Source organism: Canis aureus, chromosome 32 (assembly GCF_053574225.1).
Source record: "Canis aureus isolate CA01 chromosome 32, VMU_Caureus_v.1.0, whole genome shotgun sequence".
In the NCBI taxonomy this organism is placed as follows: domain Eukaryota; kingdom Metazoa; phylum Chordata; class Mammalia; order Carnivora; family Canidae; genus Canis; species Canis aureus.
The window spans coordinates 19,219,467-19,242,182 of NC_135642.1; the positions used below are offsets into that span (position 1 = coordinate 19,219,467).

General features: G+C 37.9%; 1 protein-coding gene and 1 long non-coding RNA gene across 4 annotated transcripts in view; one reads left to right on the forward strand and one right to left on the reverse strand.

Annotated features, from left to right (window-relative positions):
• The window catches only part of SLC12A1 (solute carrier family 12 member 1), a 90,054-nt gene that overhangs the window by 536 nt on the left and 66,802 nt on the right, over positions 1–22,716 (forward strand). Inside the window, exons 2-7 of one of the 3 annotated variants that reach the window (XM_077881011.1) lie at positions 699–1,330; positions 12,338–12,472; positions 12,623–12,698; positions 17,601–17,696; positions 20,848–20,987; positions 22,072–22,182. In XM_077881011.1, the coding sequence (XP_077737137.1) occupies positions 911–1,330; positions 12,338–12,472; positions 12,623–12,698; positions 17,601–17,696; positions 20,848–20,987; positions 22,072–22,182 (978 nt within the window). In that variant the 5' untranslated portion in view covers positions 699–910. Of the gene's footprint in view, positions 1–698; positions 1,331–12,337; positions 12,473–12,622; positions 12,699–17,600; positions 17,697–18,229; positions 18,326–18,849; positions 18,946–20,847; positions 20,988–22,071; positions 22,183–22,716 lie in introns of all 3 variants that reach the window. The other 2 variants (XM_077881012.1, XM_077881014.1) reach the window with 2 other exon arrangements.
• Positions 9,363–22,716, reverse strand: part of LOC144303173 (uncharacterized) — a 41,872-nt gene continuing 28,518 nt past the window's right edge. Inside the window, exons 3-6 of the long non-coding RNA XR_013370225.1 lie at positions 22,043–22,159; positions 17,239–17,316; positions 15,580–16,097; positions 9,363–9,439 (exon numbers count right to left, since the gene is read on the reverse strand). This is a non-coding gene — a long non-coding RNA (uncharacterized LOC144303173). The remainder of the gene's footprint in view (positions 9,440–15,579; positions 16,098–17,238; positions 17,317–22,042; positions 22,160–22,716) is intronic.

The following is a 22,716-nucleotide window of genomic DNA, read 5'->3' on the forward strand; positions in this document are numbered from 1 at the left end:
ATCCATAGGGCATGGTTATCTTACCTAAATAGAGCATAAAACTTTATCAAGGATTGAGATTTATTTTCTTACACTGAATACTCGTATTTTTTTTAAAGATTCCTTGATAGCATTTCTAAAACATACAAGTGTTTGAGCAAATGAAAGGCTAGTAAAAGATCCAAGAATTTACAAAGCGATCTTCTTCACAGGATGTATTTTTATAAACTAATAACCTGTAATTTTTAGAAGTTTTAAAAATATTTTTTTTAATTTTATAATCATCATAGAGTATAATCATCATTATCACATAATATGTGTTCATATCAATGATAAAATACTTTACAGTTTCAACATTCAGTACTGTCAAGGAACTGTATTTCAGACTGAGAATATTCTTATCGGCTCTTACTATACTCAGTTGGTAGGGTTATTCTTTTCTAAAATCATATTAAATCCAACTGCAATGAGTCTAAGCAAGTCCTATAAACAAAGATAACAGTTTCATGACTGCATTGAAAATTGTTTGCTTAAGCAGGCCCCTAGTTATTTATTATTGGATTTAATTGCTCAGGTGACTAAAGTTCCTGGACAGGTAATTTTTAATGAAATGAATTTAAAATTGTATGTCTTGCGACATAAAACTGTTCCGTCATACCCTTATCCCTACTTAAGTGTATTTCTATTTCTTGAAGTTTAATTTTCTTTTTCAATGGCAGCTTCGAAGAACATTCTGAAGATTATATAGGGGACAATGCATCAAGAATCTATTTATTGAGTCCTTCTAGAATAAAAGCCAGGAACTCCCTAATATAAACACATTAGTGTTTATTTTGAGGAGGAAATACAAAGATTAAAAAAAGAATAGACTAGTCAAAAAAAAAAGAAAGAAAGAAAGAAAGAAAAAAAAAAAAGAAATCCACTTTGGAAGATGTCTCTGAACAACTCTTCCAATGTGTTTCTGGATTCAGTGCCCGGTAATAGCAATCGCTTTCAAGTTAATGTCATAAATGAGAGCCATGAGAGCAGCGCCGCTGTGGATAACAACACCGACCCTCCACATTATGAGGAAACTTCTTTTGGGGATGAAACCCAGAACAGATTCAGAATCAGCTTTAGGCCTGGGAATCAGGAGTGCTATGACAATTTCCTTCAGAATGGAGAAACTGCTAAGACAGATGCCAGTTTTCATGCTTACGATTCTCACACAAACACATACTACCTACAAACCTTTGGCCACAACACTGTGGATGCTGTTCCCAAGATTGAGTACTATCGCAACACGGGTAGCATCAGCGGGCCCAAGGTCAACCGACCCAGCCTGCTTGAGATTCACGAGCAACTTGCAAAGGTAAGCTTCAGGGCACAGGCAAGTATCCTCCCTTACTCCTTCAGGTGATCTCCTGCTCTGTAATAGTGCAATGAATGTCACAGTGTCTGGTGGAGGGGTCTATTCCAAACCACCCTTCTTCCTTCCACCACAGGCTCTAGTTTCCAAGAACCAGAAAATGCAGAGAATCGTCTCACAAATACTCACTGACTAAGCACAGAGAACTCAAGAATTAGCTCTGAAAGTTAGGCAATGTGTCGTATCCTGTTTATGTTTTCGTCCACTCGTTTGCACACTTGGTTAAACACGTCCAGCTAAATGCTAAGCTGGTTTCACCGTAGTATCAATGCCTCCACAACAGTTTAAAAAAAAGGGGGGGGGCGGGGAATCACTGGCACTTGCAGTAGTTAATACTGTGGTGCCAGCCTTTAGAGCACACGGGTATTTTATATTCTTTAGAGAGCGAAGATTTGTAAGATTCAGCGTTTTATCCCTTCCTCTTCAAAACTTTGCCTGAGGCTCCTGAATGCACTTAAGCATGTAAAAGTAACTAAATTAAATTTAAGTACAGAAGCAACAGACGTGGCTAAACTTTTCATTATTTAAGGAATATAGCCAGGGTTCCCAAATCTGCTAGAAGCATGAGGCAGCACTTTTTCTAATCTTGTAGCAAATCAGTTATAAACTTGGTAGATTTCTTCTTCTCTACCTTGCTCTAAAATGGTTTGAAGCACTTCATCTTCCTAGAGCACAGTTTGGAATGAATATCATTCTTTTTTTTTTTTAAGATCTTATTTATTTATCATGAGAGAGAGAGAGAGAAAGAGAGAGGCAGAGACATAGGCAGAGGGAGAAGCAGGCTCCATGAGGAAGCCCGATGTGGGACTCGATCCCAAGGCTCCAAGATCACGCCCTGGGCCGAAGGCAGGAGCTAAACTGCTGAGCCACACAGGGATCCCCTGAATATCATTCTTTATGGATATAATTACTTGCTAAAAAAGAGTAATTAGCTGTCACATAGCCAAATGGAGTTTACTTTTGCTCAAGTGTTGAGGTAAAATAAAAAATGGACTGAAACAATTCCTTTCGTATTCATTCATTAAACAATTTTTTAAAATTAATCAATTACCCACCCTCGGGAGTCTGGGAATATTGCTTCACGAAAGACACTAATAAAAGTGAAAATGCCCCTTTAGTTTCTTTTCATTCTTCTTTCCACAAGGAAACTCATCTCTAAAACTACACAGGGCCCCTGACTCTGCATCCCACCACCAGAGACTGAGGGACTTCTTGAGGAAACCCCATGTTGGGAACTCTACCTTAACCTTTCTTGCAACAAGTCTTACTTGTTCCATATACCATATTGGCAACATTCGGCTGAATACTGGTTTCTTTACACATATAAGATTTAGGCTTTATCTGGGATATTTAGTGTTTTCATCAAAGGCAGTTAGCAATGTGACAATGTCAGAAGAAAAATAGCAGCCCCCATTAAGAATTTTGAGAAAAGGGTTGATTTGAAGTTCCTGAAATCGGACTGAGGTGTCACTTGGCTTTCTGTAGGAAAGAGGAGAGAAGAGAGAAATGGGAGAAGGAAAAGAGGGAGAAGTTGGTTGTGAGAAGGGAGCACGGGAGTTTTCAAGATATGGGAAAAGCAGAAAAAGAAATTTAGGACATTATACAGAGCTTTCAATTTATGCTGAAGAAGTAAAATGAGCCAAAGTTATCTTTAAAAAAAACTAAAATTATCTCCCACCATAATCAAACTCATTACACATGATAATTTTTAAAGCTTCATCCTTTGTAAAGTCACCATCAAAATTTAAATATTCTCACTCACATTCCTCCCCCAATTTACAACAAAGCAAAGTAAAACTCTAATTCCATTAAAAAGGGAATTGAGCAAACTCACATGGATCTTTCGACTAATGTTGAGAGAAACGTAGCTTATTTATGATTCCTAAAGCCACAGTTTATGTAAATCTTTACATTAGGGGAAAAAAATTCTCAGGGAACAATGGTCACTTGTTCAAAAGCCATCTGAATGACCATGATAGAAACGCAATACATGCATTTGACAGATTGCAAAGCTGTTTGTGACATCGTATTCTTTTTGAAAAGATAAAATGAGACAAAGAATTAACTTTGACTCAAAGCTCTTTTGTATTCTTTTTGTGACATCGTATTCTTTTTGAAAAGATAAAATGAGACAAAGAATTAACTTTGACTCAAAGCTCTTTCTTCTCATCTGCAAAGGAATAGCAAATTAAATAGTTTAAAAATTAGCTTTGGTCCTAGAGTGCGTGGGTGGCACAGTCTGTTAAGCATCTGACTAGGTTTTGGCTCAGGTCCTGATCTCAGAATGGTAAGATGGGCTCTGCACTCAGTGTGAAATCTGCTTGAGAGTCCCTCTGCCCCTCCTGCTTGTGCTCTCTATCTTTAAAACAAACAAGTAAAATTATTTCAAAAAATTAGGTTTAGGCCCAGTGCCCTGAATAATCATTCTGAATGAATGAGTATAGTAATAAGTCACTCTTTTTATGAATTTAGCCTGCACTCATCAACATTCATCTTGATTAAATCATGCAGAAGTATCAACAAATTGGGAGCAGAATTCAAATACAGAATCTACATTCTAGTGTTTCTAAAACTCTAGGGCCCAGTTCACCTCTCTATATGTTCTACTTCTGTACTATCCTTTGATACCAGACATGAACAATCCAGGCCTTCTTCAATTCACCTCTTTCTTCCTTGTTAGTGATTTTGATCCTATTTCCCCCTGCTTACTTCCCCATAAAAGATGAAGACCTAGAGTGGAATGGAGCTGTGGAATGGAGCAGCTAATGCTGCTACCTCCTTGTGGTCCTTGACATGTTTATGGTGGTCCCTCAAACTACAGCTAGAAATCACCAATAGAGAAAACATTGTATAATAATGCTCAGACACATCACAGATTTTGTATGCAAAAAATTATAATGCGAAAAAAATTATGACTAAGTTATAATGTTTACTTAAACAATTTAAAAATGGGAAGCAATAGACATAGTACAAATTTGGTGACTTATTTTTGTACCCATGATTCTAATGCTTTAAAAAGCCATATAGTAATGATACATTCATACTAAATGACAGGACATATTTAGACAGAAACCAGTTGGATTTGCGCAAATCCTGGTTATTACTTCCAAGTCAGAAAAAAATTACATGACAACGTTTACCTAGTAGTAGAAATGAAAAGTAGGTTTAAAAGACATTATTTCAAGACTACCTTAACTGAAGCTCTAGGAATGATACATATTGACAAAATTTGTAATCCCAATGATTTGAGATCATAGTTAAATAAATCTTTTCATTTTCTATGTAGTAAAGAGCTAAATGCCTAGACGCATGGCTATGAATTATGGATTTCCAAAAACTCTAGTTAAAAGCAGGAAACAAATGACTTCATCTTTTGCTTTCTCTGCAATATTATACAAGCTGCATAACTCCAACTGATATTGTAGGATGTTTGTGAGTACTATAATTTTTATGTATATACAGTCTAGTATGTTGACTATAATGGATGGAAGCTCAATAAATGATTGTTGATAATGATGATGGAAATTTTTGTATTAGCTGATTTTTATTTAAAAAGTAAAATATGGGCAGCCCAGATGGCTCAGCGGTTTAGCGCCACCTTCAGTACTGGGCCTGATCCTGGAGACCCGGGATCAAGCCCCATGTCAGGCTCCCTGCATGGAGCCTGCTTCTCTCTCTGCCTGTGTCTCTGCCTCTCTCTCTCTCGCTCTCACTCTCTCTCTCATTCTGTCTCTCTCATGAATAAATAAATAAAATCTTTAAAAAAATAAATAAAATAAAATAAAAAGTAAAATATACACTGATAAAACATTTAACAAGTACTAAAAAATATAGAGATGCCTCTTATCTCATAAAGATCTTCAGTTAGTCTCTGACAATCATTATTGGCAGTTTCTTATAAATCCTTCGAGAAATTTTCTATGCCTATACAAACATACTTATTTAAGTATCTATATTACTATCTATCTAATTTTCTGTCTATATTTTTTAAACACATATTGAAGCATATTTTTTTACACATTGTCCTGTTTTCACTAAATAATATACATTGGACTTCTTTCCATATCAAAACATGTATAATGATTATTAAACACCTGGCAAAGATTAATCTAATATTTTTACTTTGTAAAAATAATTCTATTTTTTGTGTCCAGTATAATCCTGTGGCCACCTTTTTAAACACAGTTCCTAACTACAGAGCTAACCAAAATGGATCTCCTTTTCAGCCTTACTAACCACCATTGTTGTTACAGAAAAATATATTATATAGAAACTGGGAAAATACATAGCCCTTCTATCAAAGTCCGTGTTCTCATGTCATTGAAATAAATTGTCTATGAAAAAGTACCAAATACTATAAAAATTAAGATAGAAATATTGTTTTTAAGGAAACCAACCATTTACAAACCATCGGAAACAAAAACAGTGGAATGACTTCACACTGGGGCCATTAGGCTGTTAGCAACAAAAAGTAATTTGTGAATAAAAAGCATTAGGAATAGTGATTTGTGGAATCAAACTCTGTTGTAAAAACAAACTTTTTATTGAGAATTTTTTACCTATCAGGGTGCTCACACTTGGCAAATTCTCATTCATTCCTTAGAATGATTCTTCAAAGTAGGTACTGTTATTATTGCTATCTTATGGATAGCAAAGATTTTATAAAATCCTATGAATCCTTTAGAAGAGAAAACAAAACTTAAGTCAATAAACTTCCAAAGTCAAGCCAAGGTCATGTGTCTAATAAGTTGAGCCCAGTCTGCGTGACTCCAGAGTCCATGTACTTTCCATCTTCAGCTTACTCTCCCATTGCACTCTGCCTTAGCTCATCTAACAGCTACAGGAAATAGTGGAACTCAGGCCCAAAGAAGAAATTGTATCTCAGTCCTAATGGGTAGAACAAGAGATTCTGATTCCTTTCCTGGAGATGTGCCAAAAGATAATGTTGCTTCTCCTACAGAATTATTTTTTTTAAGATTTTTATTTATTTATTCATGAGAGACACACAGAGAGAGGCAGAGACATAGGCAGAGGGTGAAGCAGACTCCCTACGGGGAGCTTGATGCAGAACTCAATCCCAGGACCCCAGGATCATGACCTGAGCCAAAGGCAGATGCTCAACCACTGAGCCACCCACTGTTCCTCTCCTACAGAATTACTTGTAGGTCTCAATCATTTCCTGTCATCATCAAAAGCATTTATTAGCTTTCTATTTACAAGAACTGCTGTACACAGTGAGCTAAAGAGATTTGATCTCTACTCCCCAGAATTTTATATGTCAAATATCATTGTTATGGGTAGAAATAAAGGACATGTAGTCAAATATGCACACAAAACATAAAACCACAGAAACTAGTGTATAAATGCTTATATTCTGTAAAATGACAAACAAAAGTATACAAGTGCATTCTCTGAAAAATAATAGTTTCTAAAGTGTTGCAAAGTTCAAATTTGGAACTTTAGCATTCAAATTGAGGGTATCCAAAATTGGAAATATCATGAAGCCAAATAAATGCCTCAGTTGAAATCCAGTAAGGATTAGTGGCCACTTCTAAAATATTTTTTGGAGTGAAAATTTGCAACTAGAGACTCAGAATCTAATATTTACTAGAAGTTTTAGTTGTAGTTTTTAGTATTCAGATGAGTAAACTAGGGGTTTCCTTGAAGTATATATGGAAAGTATTAAGAATCTTTTAGTTTTTTTTTCTTATGCTGTTTATTTCACACATAGTTATCTTTTGGCCTAAGTTATCAAAAATATAAGTCCATTTGTGTGTGAGCTACATATTTTCAGACACAGTAAAATACTGAGATTATAAATGGTGACCATTGGTAGTGATTTAGAGGCATGGTTTATCTGTTGAAACAAGGAAGAAAAACCCCTCATTTTCATAATTTTAAATACTCCCCTATATCACAAAGGGCTAGTAATGTATAAATATAATAACATTGATCAACAAAATATAGAAATGTGACTAGACTCATGCTTTTCATTCTGAAATGAACCTTAGGAACTGATTCTTACTAGCATTGGTTTTAAAATAATCCCAGGGTTGTGAGAGGTTTAAATAGAATAATATTGGCCATGTGTTGATAATTATTGAAGTTGAATGATAGGCACATGAGATCTAATTATTCTCCCAACTACTGCATATATTTAAATATTTCAAGAAAGTTTAAAACAATTGAGAGGGAATTCTGTAGTCCTAAATATTTATGGAGCTACTTCTCAGTGATGTGCTAAGGTTCCTACCATCCCAAGATTAAACAGTAAAAACCTAAAAACATGTATAGTAGCTAATATTATCTAGTTAGAATTTATATAATTTATAGAATAATTTATAGAATTATAGAATAAATATACTTATTTTTTTTCTTCTTTGATAACAGCTAGAAAGTATTTGTCATTTTTATGGGGTCTGAAAAATCACACATTTTATGTTAAATAAAATAATTTATGTGATTGAAGCTTCACTAATTTATCAATATTGGAGGGGAGACATGGCCTATTTCTTTCTTTCTCTTTCTTTCTTTCTTTCTTTCTTTCTTTCTTTCTTTCTTTCTTTTGCACTTCATTTTACCTTCTCTGAATACTTAATGCACAGGTAAAACTTTTGGTAAATAAATAATCATTCCCTAAAGCTATGCAATTTAAAATGCATTTACGAAAGGTGGAAGGGTCATCATTTATGGTAATGGAGTGTGAACAAACAAATTAATTCAAAGTATGAGGGGAAAACTGGTTTCAGGCAGCAATCATAAAACTTTTAGTCTTTGAGACTTTGGTCCCAAGTACATGCACCAGCCAGGAGCCTGCCAGCCACTGGTTATAGCTCACAGCCATCAAGTACCCACAAACCCTCGACCCAAAGTCTTTTCAGTACTTTGATGATAAGTTGACTTTATGATTGCCGTATGGACTTACAAAGGAGGCATTTATTAAAGAGTGAAACCAAATTTTGCTTTGCCACGTTAGAAGAGAAGATGACAAACATAGAAAAATGATTTTGCCTTAGAGTAAATTACTTCAAAGTAAGATTTTCAGAAAACCCATTGGATTTATCCTCCTTGGCAGTATCCAGGAAAGGTTAAGTAACTTGCTGGAGGACACACCCTGAATTAATTGCATAGCTGAAACTAGATTCCAAGTCTCCTAGTTCATATGGTACAGTGATTTTTCAGCTCCTGTAAGAGAGTAAGCAATGGAAATGGATTCTGTACTTATAAATTTACTACCAGCCCTTTATAGTCAAAAGAAGAAATATACATTTAAAGGTTTTTTCTCCTCTATGGCATGCATATATTAAAAACTTTGAAACTCGAGCAGTTTGAACACATTCAACGAAGAAAGAGTTGACCATCTACATTGACTCTATTTTTGAATAGTTTTAGATATTTATTGCCTTACAAACTTCCATAAATGATGATTTCCCTGATATGCCTGCATAGAATATTCCTTTTGCTTCATATTGTGATGTCCTAGTGATAAATTGAAGAACCGTTAAGTTGTGCCCAGAAGGGCATCTACCGGATAAAAATGTCCATTTAAGGGGAAATTTTAAACATCTTATTCATCCTTTAGCCTCTTTTGTAAGATTTTTTTTTAACATCATTGGTATTCTCATTAATCCAGATGTAAGGGTCACGGTTACCTTCGGAGTTCAGCCAGGAATAAAGCAATTTCCTGGACCAAACCCTCAAGTTCAGGTTTAATCAGAAAACATAGGTTTTATTCCCAAGATTGCCTTTAAAAAGCAAGTGACTAGGGTTCTGTCTCATGGGATCCCCAATTAACCGAGGAAAAGGAAATTGCCTTCTCCTTGAATGAGTAGCTGCTGATAGTCTGGCCGTGAGATCTTGATTAACTAGAATATTGACAATTTTAAAAGTTTTTCTCTAATCAAGTCAAATAAATGAATTTCTTAACCAAATAATCTCTTCAACATTCATGGGCATTTTAACACATACCTCAATTCTCTGCTCTCATTGATTTTCTAGTTACGGAAAATGAAGTTACATCTGAATCACTCAGCTGCCTTATGAGTATAGAATCTATTCAGAGAAAAATAGAATTTTTAATTGCCTGGAAAAAAAACTTCAAATGTTTCATCCATCTCTAATAGACTGCAGTGTATAGACAGGTGCACTCCAATATGATAGCGCCAGCCACATGCGGCTATTGAGCACTTGAAACGTGGCTAGTACAAATTGAGATGTGCTATCAGTGTAAACTACACACCAGATTTCAAAGGCATAGTGTGAAAAAAAAATGTAAAATGTCTCATTCATATTTTTTATTGATTTTATGTTGAAATAATATTTTATATAGGTCTATTAAGTAAAGTACATTATTTTTTAAAATTTATTTATGAGAGAGAGAGAAAGAGGCAGAGACACAGGCAGAGGGAGAAGCAGGCTCCATGCAGGGAGGCTGACATGGGACTTGATCCTGTATCTCCAGGATCAGACCCTGGGCTGAAGGCGGCACTGAACCGCTGAGCCACCTGGGCTACCCGTAAAGTACATTATTAAAACAGCCCATGATCAGGTTCCTCCTACAAGGTGGGATGCCACTATAGCTAATGAATATTACATTGCAAAGACTGAGAAAATGATATTGTACAAAAGTTAAGTGTATTTTTAAAATTTAAAAATCCAAATCTGAATTCATTTATTTCACTAATTTCCTTTCACTTTTTTAAAAGGAGCTACTGGAAATTTTTGAATTACATACATGACTTGCATCTCTAGCTGGTACAGATAACCAGTTTCTGCCCTGCTGGTTCAGCCTCAATTTCTGTGGACTTTGTTTACCCGTATCTAATATTGGTGTGAACATATTGTGTCAGCCTTCAATTATCTGCGCAAATAGGGACTGAGGATGCTTTAAATTAAGAGATTCCTAAAAATAAATAAATAAATAAATTAATTAATTAATTAATTAAGATATTCCTCAGGTAATTAAAGGCAATATTATAACTATTAATTTCATTCAGTTTTACTCTGAATACTGCCAGAAAATAGTAAGATGATCTGACTTGAGATTCATTCTCTTCCCCTCCTTTTTTAAATGTGGGTTATAGAGAGGAAACAATGAGAAATGAAATACCCAATAGGGATGAAGAAAGAGAAAAGAAATAGGAGGCAAGAATGGATAAGAAACTGGGTCATCTGTTCTTAAGTGGTAGAGCTTGGGTGGCCTTAAAATCTACTTTATGGATTCAGCAATGTTTTCTGATGACTTGCAGTATGGTAGGTTCTTGGTTGATATTGAGAAGTAGCCCACATCCTTACCACATTGTATTGCACTGGTTACCCAAGTGGCTTACTAGTGTGAAAAAAAATCTTGTGGAATAACAAAGCTGGAAGAAATCCTTACTTACATAGATAAGTACAAAAAACATGGAGAGAAGAAGTCAGTCACTTGGAGCAAATAGCCCAAATTAGAGTCAGCTTACAGTAGGTATGCTAATGATACACCAAAGCCCAAAGAAGCAATAACCCTTAAGCATGGCAAGGACGAGAACTTTGGTCACCTTCAAATAAAGTCCTTCTAATAAATATTGGATATTTATTTCACACCAGACCCATTTTAGAAGGGAAAAATAATTGCCCTTGTCTGAGACTTCCTTAGCTAGGAATGTGGGAACACATCATCCGGGCCTTAAAATAATTTAGGCCGCTTAACTAGGATAAAGTTGTTCTTTAATAATGATAATTAAGTGCTGAATCTAAGAGACTTCCCCAGTGGTTTCAACCCCTTACTGGAAAAGTTTGTTTTGGGGGAATTCAGTGGGTAACTCAGTCTAACCATGAGAGTCAGGTGGGTGCCAGGTAGACTAAATTAAGTAGATGCATCTTAAATTATTCAAAGTCACATCTAACAGAGAAATTAGGGTTGTTCTTACCTTGAGAGAAGCAGAGCTATTTCCTTTCCTCATTAAATTCAGATTATCCTACTGACAAGGAAGGTCTTCAAAATCAGGTCACCAAAAACCACTAAATAAGCTTTTGACATTTTTTATACAACTCATTTTTTACTTCTACTCAGCTTACCTTTTAGTAGTCAGTCAGTCATGAGAACTTCTTACTCTTTGTGCGATACTACCAGCACATCCAGCAATTCTCAGGCAAAGGCCTATCAAGTCTGAAAGAAACTTCCTTTATAGGAATAACATTCTTGTTGCCAAATAGTCCCTTTAAATCTTTTTAGAACTGTAACCCTTTTTCTGCTTGTTTTTGAATAAAATGCTTCTATGTGTTCTTTCATTCAATCTTCTTAAAGATGATGATTATAGAGGCTTTACTATCATTATTTTAGGTGAATAAAGTAAAGTCCAGGGAGGTTAATGGAAAGACATCCAGATAGTCGGCATCAATGAGATTAACCTCCTACCATGCCTCAAAGACCCTGATTCACTTTCTTTAAGCTTTTATTTATTTATTCATGAGAGAAAAATAGAGAAGCAGAGACATAGGCAGAGGGAGAAGTAGGCTCCCTGGGGAGCCCGATGCAGGACTGGATACCAGGACCCAGGGATCATGACTGGAGTCAAAGGCAGACGTCCAACCACTAAGCCACCCAGGTACCACTTCATTCACTTTTGATAGGCTTTCTGCCCCACCTTTACTTTCTTTTTCTCTCCTTTGTTCTTTTTGTATTCTAGACGTACCCAAATCTGACCATTTTCTCCTAAGGTAATATTTTCGCCAGTTGAACTGCCCAAGCTCCTTTGCTACCCTCACAGTCTCACTGTGCCTGAAATCATTCATAAAATGAACTCACCAGCTCCCAGGGGGAAAAAAATGATTACCTTATTCAAATGCTAGAATGTTTCCTTTTGTGTGTATGTCTAAAATTTTATGTCAATTGTTTTGATTTGCCTTTGGAAGTTCTATGGGTCCCTGTGTTGACCAAACGTTGTGTTTTTGCTACCTGTACAAATGCAGAATGTGGCAGTGGCACCCGGCTCGGTTGACAGGGTTGCTAACGGTGATGGGATGCCTGGAGATGAAGAAGCTGAAAACAAGGAAGGGGAGGATAAAGCCGGCGCTGTGAAGTTTGGATGGGTGAAAGGTGTGCTGGTGAGAAAGCTCCTATGTTTCCACCTGAAATCTGTTTGTTCGGTGTCCTCAGAGACTGTTAGCAAAGCCCCATAGCAGAGCTGCAGAGCCAGCTAGGTTTTGCCGCACTACCATGTCTGACGTCCCTTTCCATGCCCCTTCAACCCACAGGTAAGATGCATGCTGAACATCTGGGGTGTCATGCTCTTCATTCGCCTCTCCTGGATTGTTGGAGAGGCTGGAATTGGTAAGCCTTCTCCCCATCCCCCGCGTAGAGTTTTCAATGTCAGCTATAAACTCCATAAGCAACTTGTTTTGACCACGAATGCTGAATGTGAGCTCAAGGTCACAGAAGGAATCTGCGCTCCAGCTCTTTAACGTTGCCTCTTGGACAATGTTTGTCACAGAGGAAAAGTGAAGCGTTAACTTCTGGAAGACTGGAATTTTCCAGCTTGCCGACCATATAAATGCTCACGCAAATATTTCTATCTTTTCTTCGAGTTTTAGGTATACCAATACATAGAGACATGTATATGTGAAATAGCACTGTTCAGATTTGGGGACATACTGACATGTGGCATCCCCCTTATTGATTATTGGCAAAATTTCACTTGACAAAAACAGCTTGTGGGAAAAGTGGTAACAGCATGACCTGACTCATGCTGAATTAGTTGGACATTTTCCAAAGAAAATAATTGTGTTACTTTCAGGTGCCGGTGGTAAGAAAACAAAGGTTAATAAAATATTGCCAGGTAGAGGCTTAAAAATAATAGATAAAATGACTAAGATAACATATGTAACTATTACTAATTTTTCTAAAGGAAAATGCATGACGTTGAAATTATTTCCAGTGATTATTTGATGTTTTTAAAGGTGGTATTTTATTTAAAATATCATTTCCTGTGGCAAGCTTTTTATTTTATTGGGAGCATATTGGTAAAAGTTATATAAAAAATTTATTTTAGGGATCCCTGGGTGGCGCAGCCGTTTGGCGCCTGCCTTTGGCCCAGGGCGCGATTCTGGAGACCCAGGATCGAATCCCACGTCGGGCTCCCGGTGCATGGAGCCTGCTTCTCCCTCTGCCTGTGTCTCTGCCTCTCTCTCTCTTTCTCTCTCTCTCTCTCTGAGACTATCATAAATAAATAAAAATTTAAAAAAATTTTTATTTTAAATTTTAATTTATCAAAGTCCCTGATTTAATGTGATACAAATTAATGATGTTCCACTCTATACATGGGAAATACATTATAGATCCACTTTTGGAGAAGCCAAATAAATCATTAGTATCGAGAACATAGAGCTTCAGATGTGCTTTTAGATACTGCTCCAGAATGTATCTTAATTCACATTCAAAGGTACTTGGTCATTATTTATTGCCTTTGCTCGTCAAAACATATTGAGCATCACCAGAAGACTAACTCGCAACAAGAAAGGGCTGAGCTGTAAATTGAAACACTGGAACCAGTTCCCATAGTTTTTCCATGTTTCATGTTTGGCAACTGTTGGGTTCCTGACAAAGGGCTGCTTGCCAGCTTTATGATGCATATCAAATGAATGCTTATAGCCACAGGGTACAAAATAAGTATATGCTGTTCCATGGAAAATCTGCATCTTAATATTGCCAAGTGTTTGCTCCAGGGTTTCACGCAAAATTAGTTTTTTAAGGGCAGTTTAGTAACTTATTGAGATCATCAAGCAACATTACTTTGTTTGGAGGTGTGAGTGTAGCCAAGGGCAAGAGTAATTCTTTCTAATGCAACTTATTTAACATCCATGCGTTTGGGCAATAATCTGAACTTTAATCAGATCTTACATTATTCTTCACAGTTTCATGCTTATTACAGAGTTATAAAATATGAAGAACCCTATCTTCTGCTAAACTCTATTGTACTTTCAGACATCAGTATTGTTTTAACAAGGACCTATTTATTTAAGTAGTCATACCCTACTTTAAATGGGTGTCTAGTGGATTTTCCTTTGAACAAGGGTTTGTTTGTTGTTTAGTTCTCATGGAGTAGACTTTAGTGAGTCATAGAAACTTATTACCACCCTTACTCAGTTTTACTGGCCTTTGCTGTGAAATTAAAGCTAAATGAGTTGATTAAGTCACCTTCTGGGTCCCATTTGGATTCCCTTTATTGGGTAAGAAAAGAAGCAAATACAAGTAGTTTCTCTTTGTTGTGGGGATAGTTTGGAGAAGAAACCTGAATACATTTTCAAGAGGAGACTCTGGGAACAAAGCCAGAAGGAAGCTGTAGCCGTGAGTCACTGTAGCTACAGCCCCTGGGTAGTCGTTCCAGGGCCATGAGTTTGGGCTGTCCTTTCCCCAAAAGCAAATGATAGAATAAACCACAAATGCCATTGAATTGGTCTTCTCTGACTCGGAGACTTTGGCTGGGGCAAGATAGTTTCTAATAAACATCAAGCATGGAAGAAGGATATGATGAAACAGGTATGACCTGAAGCAAGTCATTTATATACTCCATGAGTTTCATTTCCTCATCTGAAAATTAAGGAGCTGGATTAATCATTTCCCAATCAATTCTTTGAAGATAAAGCTAAAGAACCCTGCTGTCTAGGCAGACACAAAATGAGATAGGCTAAGGTAGTGCAGTAATCTTCAGACTGTGGGGTACCTGAGAATTACCCAGGAAGTTAGTTTACAAAACCACAGAATCCTGGGATTCTCTTTGAAGGATTCACACTCAGTGAGTCTGGGCATTTTTAATAAACACTTCAGGACTTTCCTGAAGTAGGTGATTCAAGGACCTCACTTGGAGACAACTACAAACTGAATGTTCTTGAAGCTGCCTCTTACCCTGGGATTTCATGTTTGACTGTGAGAGAAGAGCAAATCTCTTGCTGTTTAAATGTATAAAACTTTGTTCCAGGATTTCAAATGGTTTACAGAAATGTATACAACGCAAACAAATAAGTAAGAATTGTTGGGGAAATAGAAACGAAAGGAAAATAAGGGTAGGGAAATAATAAAGTCAGAGTAGCTTTAGTGTCCTGAAATGCAAACTATAGAGCTCTGTGTAGTTGCTGGGGTGAGCTAAACATTTGACATCAAATGTCCTCAAAACAAAATCAGAAGCAGTAGTGTGCAAAAGATAAGAAGAAATTACCTGTTGGGGTGCAAAGAACTGAGGCCACATGGTGAGGCAGAGGTGATGGTCACCACAGAATCCCTGCCATACATTTGAAGAATTTAGTGCAACTGTTTCTCACAACACCAAACTTGAAGAGTCTTTAGGGACTGAAGCAATATGGTCCAAGTTTGCATCTCATGCCTACAGTTAGTCTCTTCCTATTGCACTTCAAACTGTAAAAGAGCCTGGAGACTTCTTATAGAGCCAAGATATAGCATGGAACATCAAGAAAGGCAGCCTCCAATGCCTTGTTTCCATTTCTGAATGTCCTTCCTTCTCCCAGGGCGTGGCCAGAGAGATCATAGCCTCCATTAGAAGACTCCTGTTCTGATTATCTCTGGAATGAGAGAGCCTTCCAACAACAATTATGCAGCATCCATTTCATGTGGGGGAGCATACCTAACAGACCCAGGCGAGAGCATTCTGGCTAGAGCCAGGGTGATTTCAGTGCCTGTGACCCCACACATCTTTCTGTAACACTGGCAACCAACCACCTAACGAGAGAAAAACAATTGGAAGTTTATTAACTCACACATCACATGTACATATGAGAAGACTCAGCAATGAGTCATTCATTCAGAGGAGAGGGCTTACGTAGCATTTTTTTTCTCTCTTTTTTTAAGATTATTTATTTATTTATTCATGAGAGACAGAGAGAGGGAGAGAGAGAGGCAGAGACACAGGCAGAGGGAGAAGCAGGCTCCATGCAAGGAGCCCAATGTGGGACTCAATCCTGGGTCTCCAGGATCAGGTCCTGGGCTGAAGGCAGCGCTAAACTGCTGAGCCACCTGGGCTGCCCTTATGTAGCATTTTAATAAGAGAACAAGAGATTTTTGGAGAAGGAACAAGACAATGGAAAGGACTGAGTTTCTAGGGTGGCAAATTGCGGGAAGGCAGACACATGAGGAAAATAAGTAACGTTTGTTAGTAGGTTCCTCTCGTGCTACCCTAGCTAATAAGGCTCTAGAATTGGCTCTGACCATTACTTTCTGCCCTTCCCAGTATAGAGGAAAGTGGAGACCACTTTACAAACTTATATCTTGTTTTTAGGCAAAAAGGGGGAGGTATCTGCTTTTTTTCTGTCACCTTCAGTTCAAAATAATCTTTCTGCTAAAGTGGTACATTTTGGGGTAGCATATCATGCTACCCTTCAGTATCCTCTTGACTGTATGTTTTCTGAAGCTGAAAGCAGCCTTGTCTTTCTCTGAATTCCATTTATCACCTTCTCCCTCTTAGAATCATTGACCTTTGCACCATAAGATCCTTGAGGCAGCTTTCTTCATTTCATTTCATTTGTTCCTCGCATCTCACATGCTACCTGACACCAGCTGGATGTATAGCAGGCTTTCCGTGAACAACACCTATTTACAGCTATCGGGACATGACGAAAAAGCAGGGCCACTGGTTGTGTACTATGTTCTACTCACCGTGCTAGCTAGCCAGACGTGTGCTTTCAAATTTCATTGCTCTTTTTGGTTCAGAAAATAAGTAACTTGCCAGAGGTCACATAGCCAATCGGTAAATGTAGTTCAATTTGAATCTTTCCACTTTACTTATCTGCCAGATGAACAATTTACTACATTGTATATAAATCTGCACTCCCAGACAACCAAATGTACATAAAAAGATAGTTACCTGGAAGGATGAACATTTACTCTCCAGTGATATTAGCGGCTTAGAATTGTATTGACCAATTTTTATGTCTGTAGGCATCTAGAACAACGTAAAAAATGGGGTTCACATTAAATTTTGACCAGCCATGGTTGTTCAGTTCTGGGCAATTTTCACTGCACATCTTAGCTCTCCAGTTTCTAGGATCTGTGCTGCTACAGGCAGAAACCTTCAAAGCTGAGCATTTACTCTGGTGGTTTCCAGGCCAACTTGTTAATTCAGATGTGGTCCTTTGGTGATTACCCTAGATTTGCTGGCTTTTATGTAAACGATCTAATGGATTGTTTCACTGTTTAATTGCCTTTATTTTTCCTCTCTCAACTGAGGTCTTGGTGTGATTATCATCGGCTTAGCCGTGACAGTGACTGGTATCACTGGTTTATCCACCTCTGCTATTGCCACAAATGGATATGTCAGAGGAGGTAATTAAACGTGTGACCTGCATGATCATTTGTAAGGTAAAGGCAACACAGGCTCAGATAGCTCACCACTGACCTTTCTGGAGTGTGTTCAAAGGTAATCCAAGTCCGTTCCTTTCTTTTCTCCTCCAGGCAAGAGAGATGCAAGAAAAATGGGGAAGGATTTAACCTTTGTCAAGCCCCCAACTTTCTCATTCAGGTTCCTCTCAAGCAAGAGAGAAGGTCAAATGTCATGTTTTCTCTTTTCACAGCCAGGGTAGTTCCTCTCCCAGGACACCAGCAGAAGTCAACTTTTCCTTTCCAGGGCTGCATTTTAGATTGTGTTTACTTTGGGAGACCATCCTTCATCATAATGAGCAGGCCTCCAACTTGATCTTTATGCCAGGCAAACCAGTTTCTCCGGAGCACAAAGCAACTCCACTGGGGCCCAAGGCGTGGAGGTGAAAACTTAAATCAGAGGCAGTATAGTTTGCAGCAATAGGGAATCCAAGTAAGAAAAGTAAAATGTACTATCTTTTATTTTTCATTGCTAACAGGTCTTGGAGTTCTCATAATTCTCCTTTCCACCATGGTAACTTCTATAACGGGGTTGTCAACTTCTGCAATAGCGACTAACGGGTTTGTTCGTGGAGGTAACATTTTTAAGATACCTAAATGCCCTCATCGCTTGCCACGGGTAGGAAAAGTTTTTATATACTTCTTTTTGACTGGAGCAAGCAAGTAGCCTCGATGTTTTTGATGCCTGGTGAACTACATAGGTGAGCTGGATGCAGAAGGAACCTAAGGTACCGTGAGTTCAGGCCTGGTCCGTGCTGGTCATCTATGGGATCTCCTCTAATGGACCTCTCTGGCACATTGCAGCTCGTGGCTTCCAGATGCTCAGATTCCTCTGGTGAATGTTTTCTTTTTCAGGCCAGTTTGCACACCCCTTGCCAGCAGTGTCTTGGGAAATGATCCCTGGACATGGCTTCAGTTTTAAAGTTCAGTACATTTCAGGGGCTCCTGAGACCTTCATGGACTGGGATCATTTAGAACATTTCAGGTTTTTCATGGGGAGACCAACTCTGCTGTGACAAGACTCAGACCACTGCTTCCTGAAGTGCTGGTGACTTCTTGATTTACCGGAACCAAACACTTTTCTTGGGGGATTTTGCAGGTCTCGGAGTCATCATCATTGGCCTGAGTGTGGTAGTGACAACACTCACAGGTATTTCTATGTCCGCTATTTGCACAAATGGAGTAGTAAGAGGAGGTAAGCCAATTCATTTGCTTATGACTACAAGCTTGGGTTACAAAGTCATGTCTAGAATTGGTTTAACGCTGGAAGCAAAATTTGCATATTCATAATTAGTCCCCAAAGCCTTAAAGCAAAGTGAACTAACCCAAATTTAAACATCAAGGCAAATTCTCTCAAATAAAATTAAGAGATCTCCAGAAGGTTTTCTTTGACCCATTTCCTGTGATTAAACATGTTTATAAAGAGTGACCAGGTGTCCAGAAAGAAGGAATAAATAATTACAGTAAAATACGTGGTTTCTTTGTGCCTTGGCTGAGCCCCACTGGCCCTCTCTCACGCCTACTCTGCACCCCAGCTGACACTTCCCATTTGGTAAGCCCTCAGAATTCACCCTAACACAATGCTCCCAGTGGCCCACAGGCCTGAGAGGATCCTTTAAAAGAAAATAGAAGCAAATAAACAGAACAAAAAGTTACTTTTAAATCATCCAGGAATAAGCAGGACTAGCAAAAAGTGAAGAGGGTGAGTCTGTCATTGCTGCTGTAACTCATCTTCCCCTCTCCCATTCTATTTGGCTCCTGGGGCCTCAATCTTATTCAGATGTTCCTACCCAGGCCCTTCTAAGAGCACTCTCCCTCCCACAAACACATATCCTCTCACAGCTTCCCCTGCCCCTCTCATTTTGATGAGACCTAAGTCACTGGTTAGCTAATTTATTTAATGTAGTGTGGACAAAAGGGATAATGGAGATTTGCTCCACCAGAGAACTGGTTACATCTCTAAAGAGAGCTTTGACCCTTTACCCCAAAGGAGTTACTACAGTGGAGGAAATTCCTTTTCCATAAAAGACAGTTTTTGTTCTGTTTTGAGATGTTTGTTTGATATCATTCCCCTACCAGTTCTGTCCACCTCTGAGACTCGCTCGGTATAGGAAGACATTAGTTTGCGATGGTCTGTCGGAACATCTAGCTACCTAGGCCTCTTGACATTTAGCCTTTTTTACCTGCTCTCAGCACCCTCTAGGAGTTAACCAACACAGCTCAGACTTTTGTGCACAGAAAGAAGTTCACAGCCATACACAGAACCATCTTTTCAAGGTCCAAAGGAGAAGCAATTGTTCCAAACCCTCCCAATCTTCCTTCCCATTTGCCATCCCCATATACAAATGGATATTTGGCAATAATCATGCCTTCTTGAGCTAAAAACATAGAGAACTCATTCCAATTTATAGAGTGGATAATGTGTAGCACTATACAGAAAACTTTGTAAAAAAGATTTATTAATTTATTCTGTGGGTGGTGGGGAGGGGCAGAGGGAGAGAGAAAATAGCAGACTCCAAGCTGAGAGCAGAGCCCAATGCAGGCCTCCACCCCACAACCCTGAGATCACAACCTGAGCTAAAACCAAGAGTCTGCATTCAATGGACTGCGCCACCCAGGGGCTGTGTATACAGATACCTGTTTATGCAGCAAATATGTACCAGAAAGGAAGTTAGAATAGCAATGATAAACTTCACCTACTTCATTTTCTGCCTAGACCTGCCTGTTCCTGGAGATTTCAAATATAACATTTTACTTTGACTACATTATTGATTTAAACTTACCAGTGAATTTTTTTGAAAAGGCAAAGCACTTTGTTTTGGTAAAGTTTGCTATAGTCTTATTTGAAACATTTGTATACAATTAGGTTTCGATAAATCAGAACTTACTATGTCAGGATAGTTCTACCGTGTTCTGTTACAGTTCTCAGAGTACAAGGAAAGGCTAACTTACTCATTAAAGTGACACAAGATTCCTAAAATTATTAGGAAGTTGCGATATTTTTACTAGAATAAAAATTATCCAAAATTATTTGGTCATATAAACTAAATCCCTTAGCAGTTCCTCAGAGTAAAGTATGTTCATTTTTTTGTTTTAGGTGGGGCCTACTATCTTATTTCCAGAAGCTTAGGGCCCGAGTTCGGTGGGTCTATAGGCTTGATCTTTGCTTTTGCCAATGCAGTGGCTGTTGCTATGTATGTGGTGGGATTTGCTGAAACAGTGGTAGATCTTCTTAAGGTAATTACAAGTTTTTCTTTTCTTCAACCAAGTAAGATAATTCAATTCAATTTGCCTTTTTCAGAGCGCTAGGGGATATCATTATGGCAAGAGAGAAGAAATAGATTTATTCTGTAGAATGCGGATGTTGGATATAGTTGAAATTCTAGGCTTGGCCTCAGAACTGACTTGGAATCCTGGCTCTCTTATTTATCAGCTGAGACATTCTCAGCCAGTCCCTGTATTCATCTGAACATTGCCTCTCAAATCTATCATATGGGCTAATAATATTGATCTATGTATTTCATGGAAATGTGGTACAGAACAAATGAAACAATGTACATGAAATACTATGTAAAATATGAAACAAAAGATAAATAATGGGTTAGTTATTGTCAGCAGCAATATTACTACCATGGTTATAGATTTCCAAAAGGAAAGATAGTTCAAACGTTAAAACAACTCACTGCAGAGAACTAAGCATTTCCTAGTTTAGGTGCTCTGTCTACACAGCATTATGTATGTGAGCATGTTAACTAGTTGATATGTGAACTAACTTCTAGTTCTCCTTTCATGGTCATGATAATATTCACCGAATTCAATTAATAATAGTACCTTTATTTGAAAATTAGATGAATAAATGAGTGAATTATATAGTTCATAAGGTATGTTACCTTCAAGAAATGTGTTATTTCATTTATAGAGTTTGTTATTTAATTGAATATTTATTTTCCAATATTCACATTTAAAATGACTTATTTTCATTTCTCTAAGATTCCCCTTGATACACAAAAATAGTCATTCTTCTGAAGCAAAACATTGTATTTATATGTGTACCTACTTATCTTAGTGCTATAATAGTTTTAAAAGCTGTGACTAGAATGAGCATCTAGGATTTCCAACTCTTAACCTTGGCTGCCAAAGCCTTATTATTATAGGACAAAATAATATTAATCTCCAATTTAAGGAGCACTTCATTTTTCTATTATCCTACATGGCCATTAGTGCACATTTTTTCTTCTTTACTGTTCAATTCTACACTACGGCATTCGGGCAAAAAAAGCTCTGTCTCTAACCATTTTGGCGACTTTTGTTGTTGTTCCAGGAGAGCAATTCAATGATGGTGGATCCAACCAATGACATACGGATAATAGGCTCCATCACAGTGGTGATTCTTTTAGGGATTTCAGTAGCTGGAATGGAATGGGAAGCAAAGGTGATTTTCTCAAAATGATGTTATCAGCCACTGCTGCTCAGGTCTTGACCAAATTGCAGGAATAGAACATACCCCATATTCAAAAAGGATTGCTATTATTACTTGCTATGTCAAAAGTTTCAGGTTAACACTGGGGGGCGGGAGCCCCAAGCCCTCAAAGCATGATGTGAGGCAGTCACGACTCACTGTTCATGTGTCACATGATCAGGCCTCAACTCTGTCCTTTGTGCTGTCATTACCATGACATAGACACCAAGGTGGCTGCCATCATCACACACAGACCCCATATGATCGTGGTAATGGTACATGCTGGGAACCACCTCAATCCCACTGCGGTCCTATTCTCAAGCTGACTGTGGGTGCTGAAGCCCAAAGGAAATGGCCTATGTGATGGGACAAGGGAATAGAGGCAGAAGCTATCATTCTCCTCTGAGACACAGTACTTCAGGAGTAAATTTGAGATTACTGTAGGTCCTGGAACTAGAGAATATCTGGACTTAACTAGTAGTAATACAGTAGGTAAAATTCTGAATG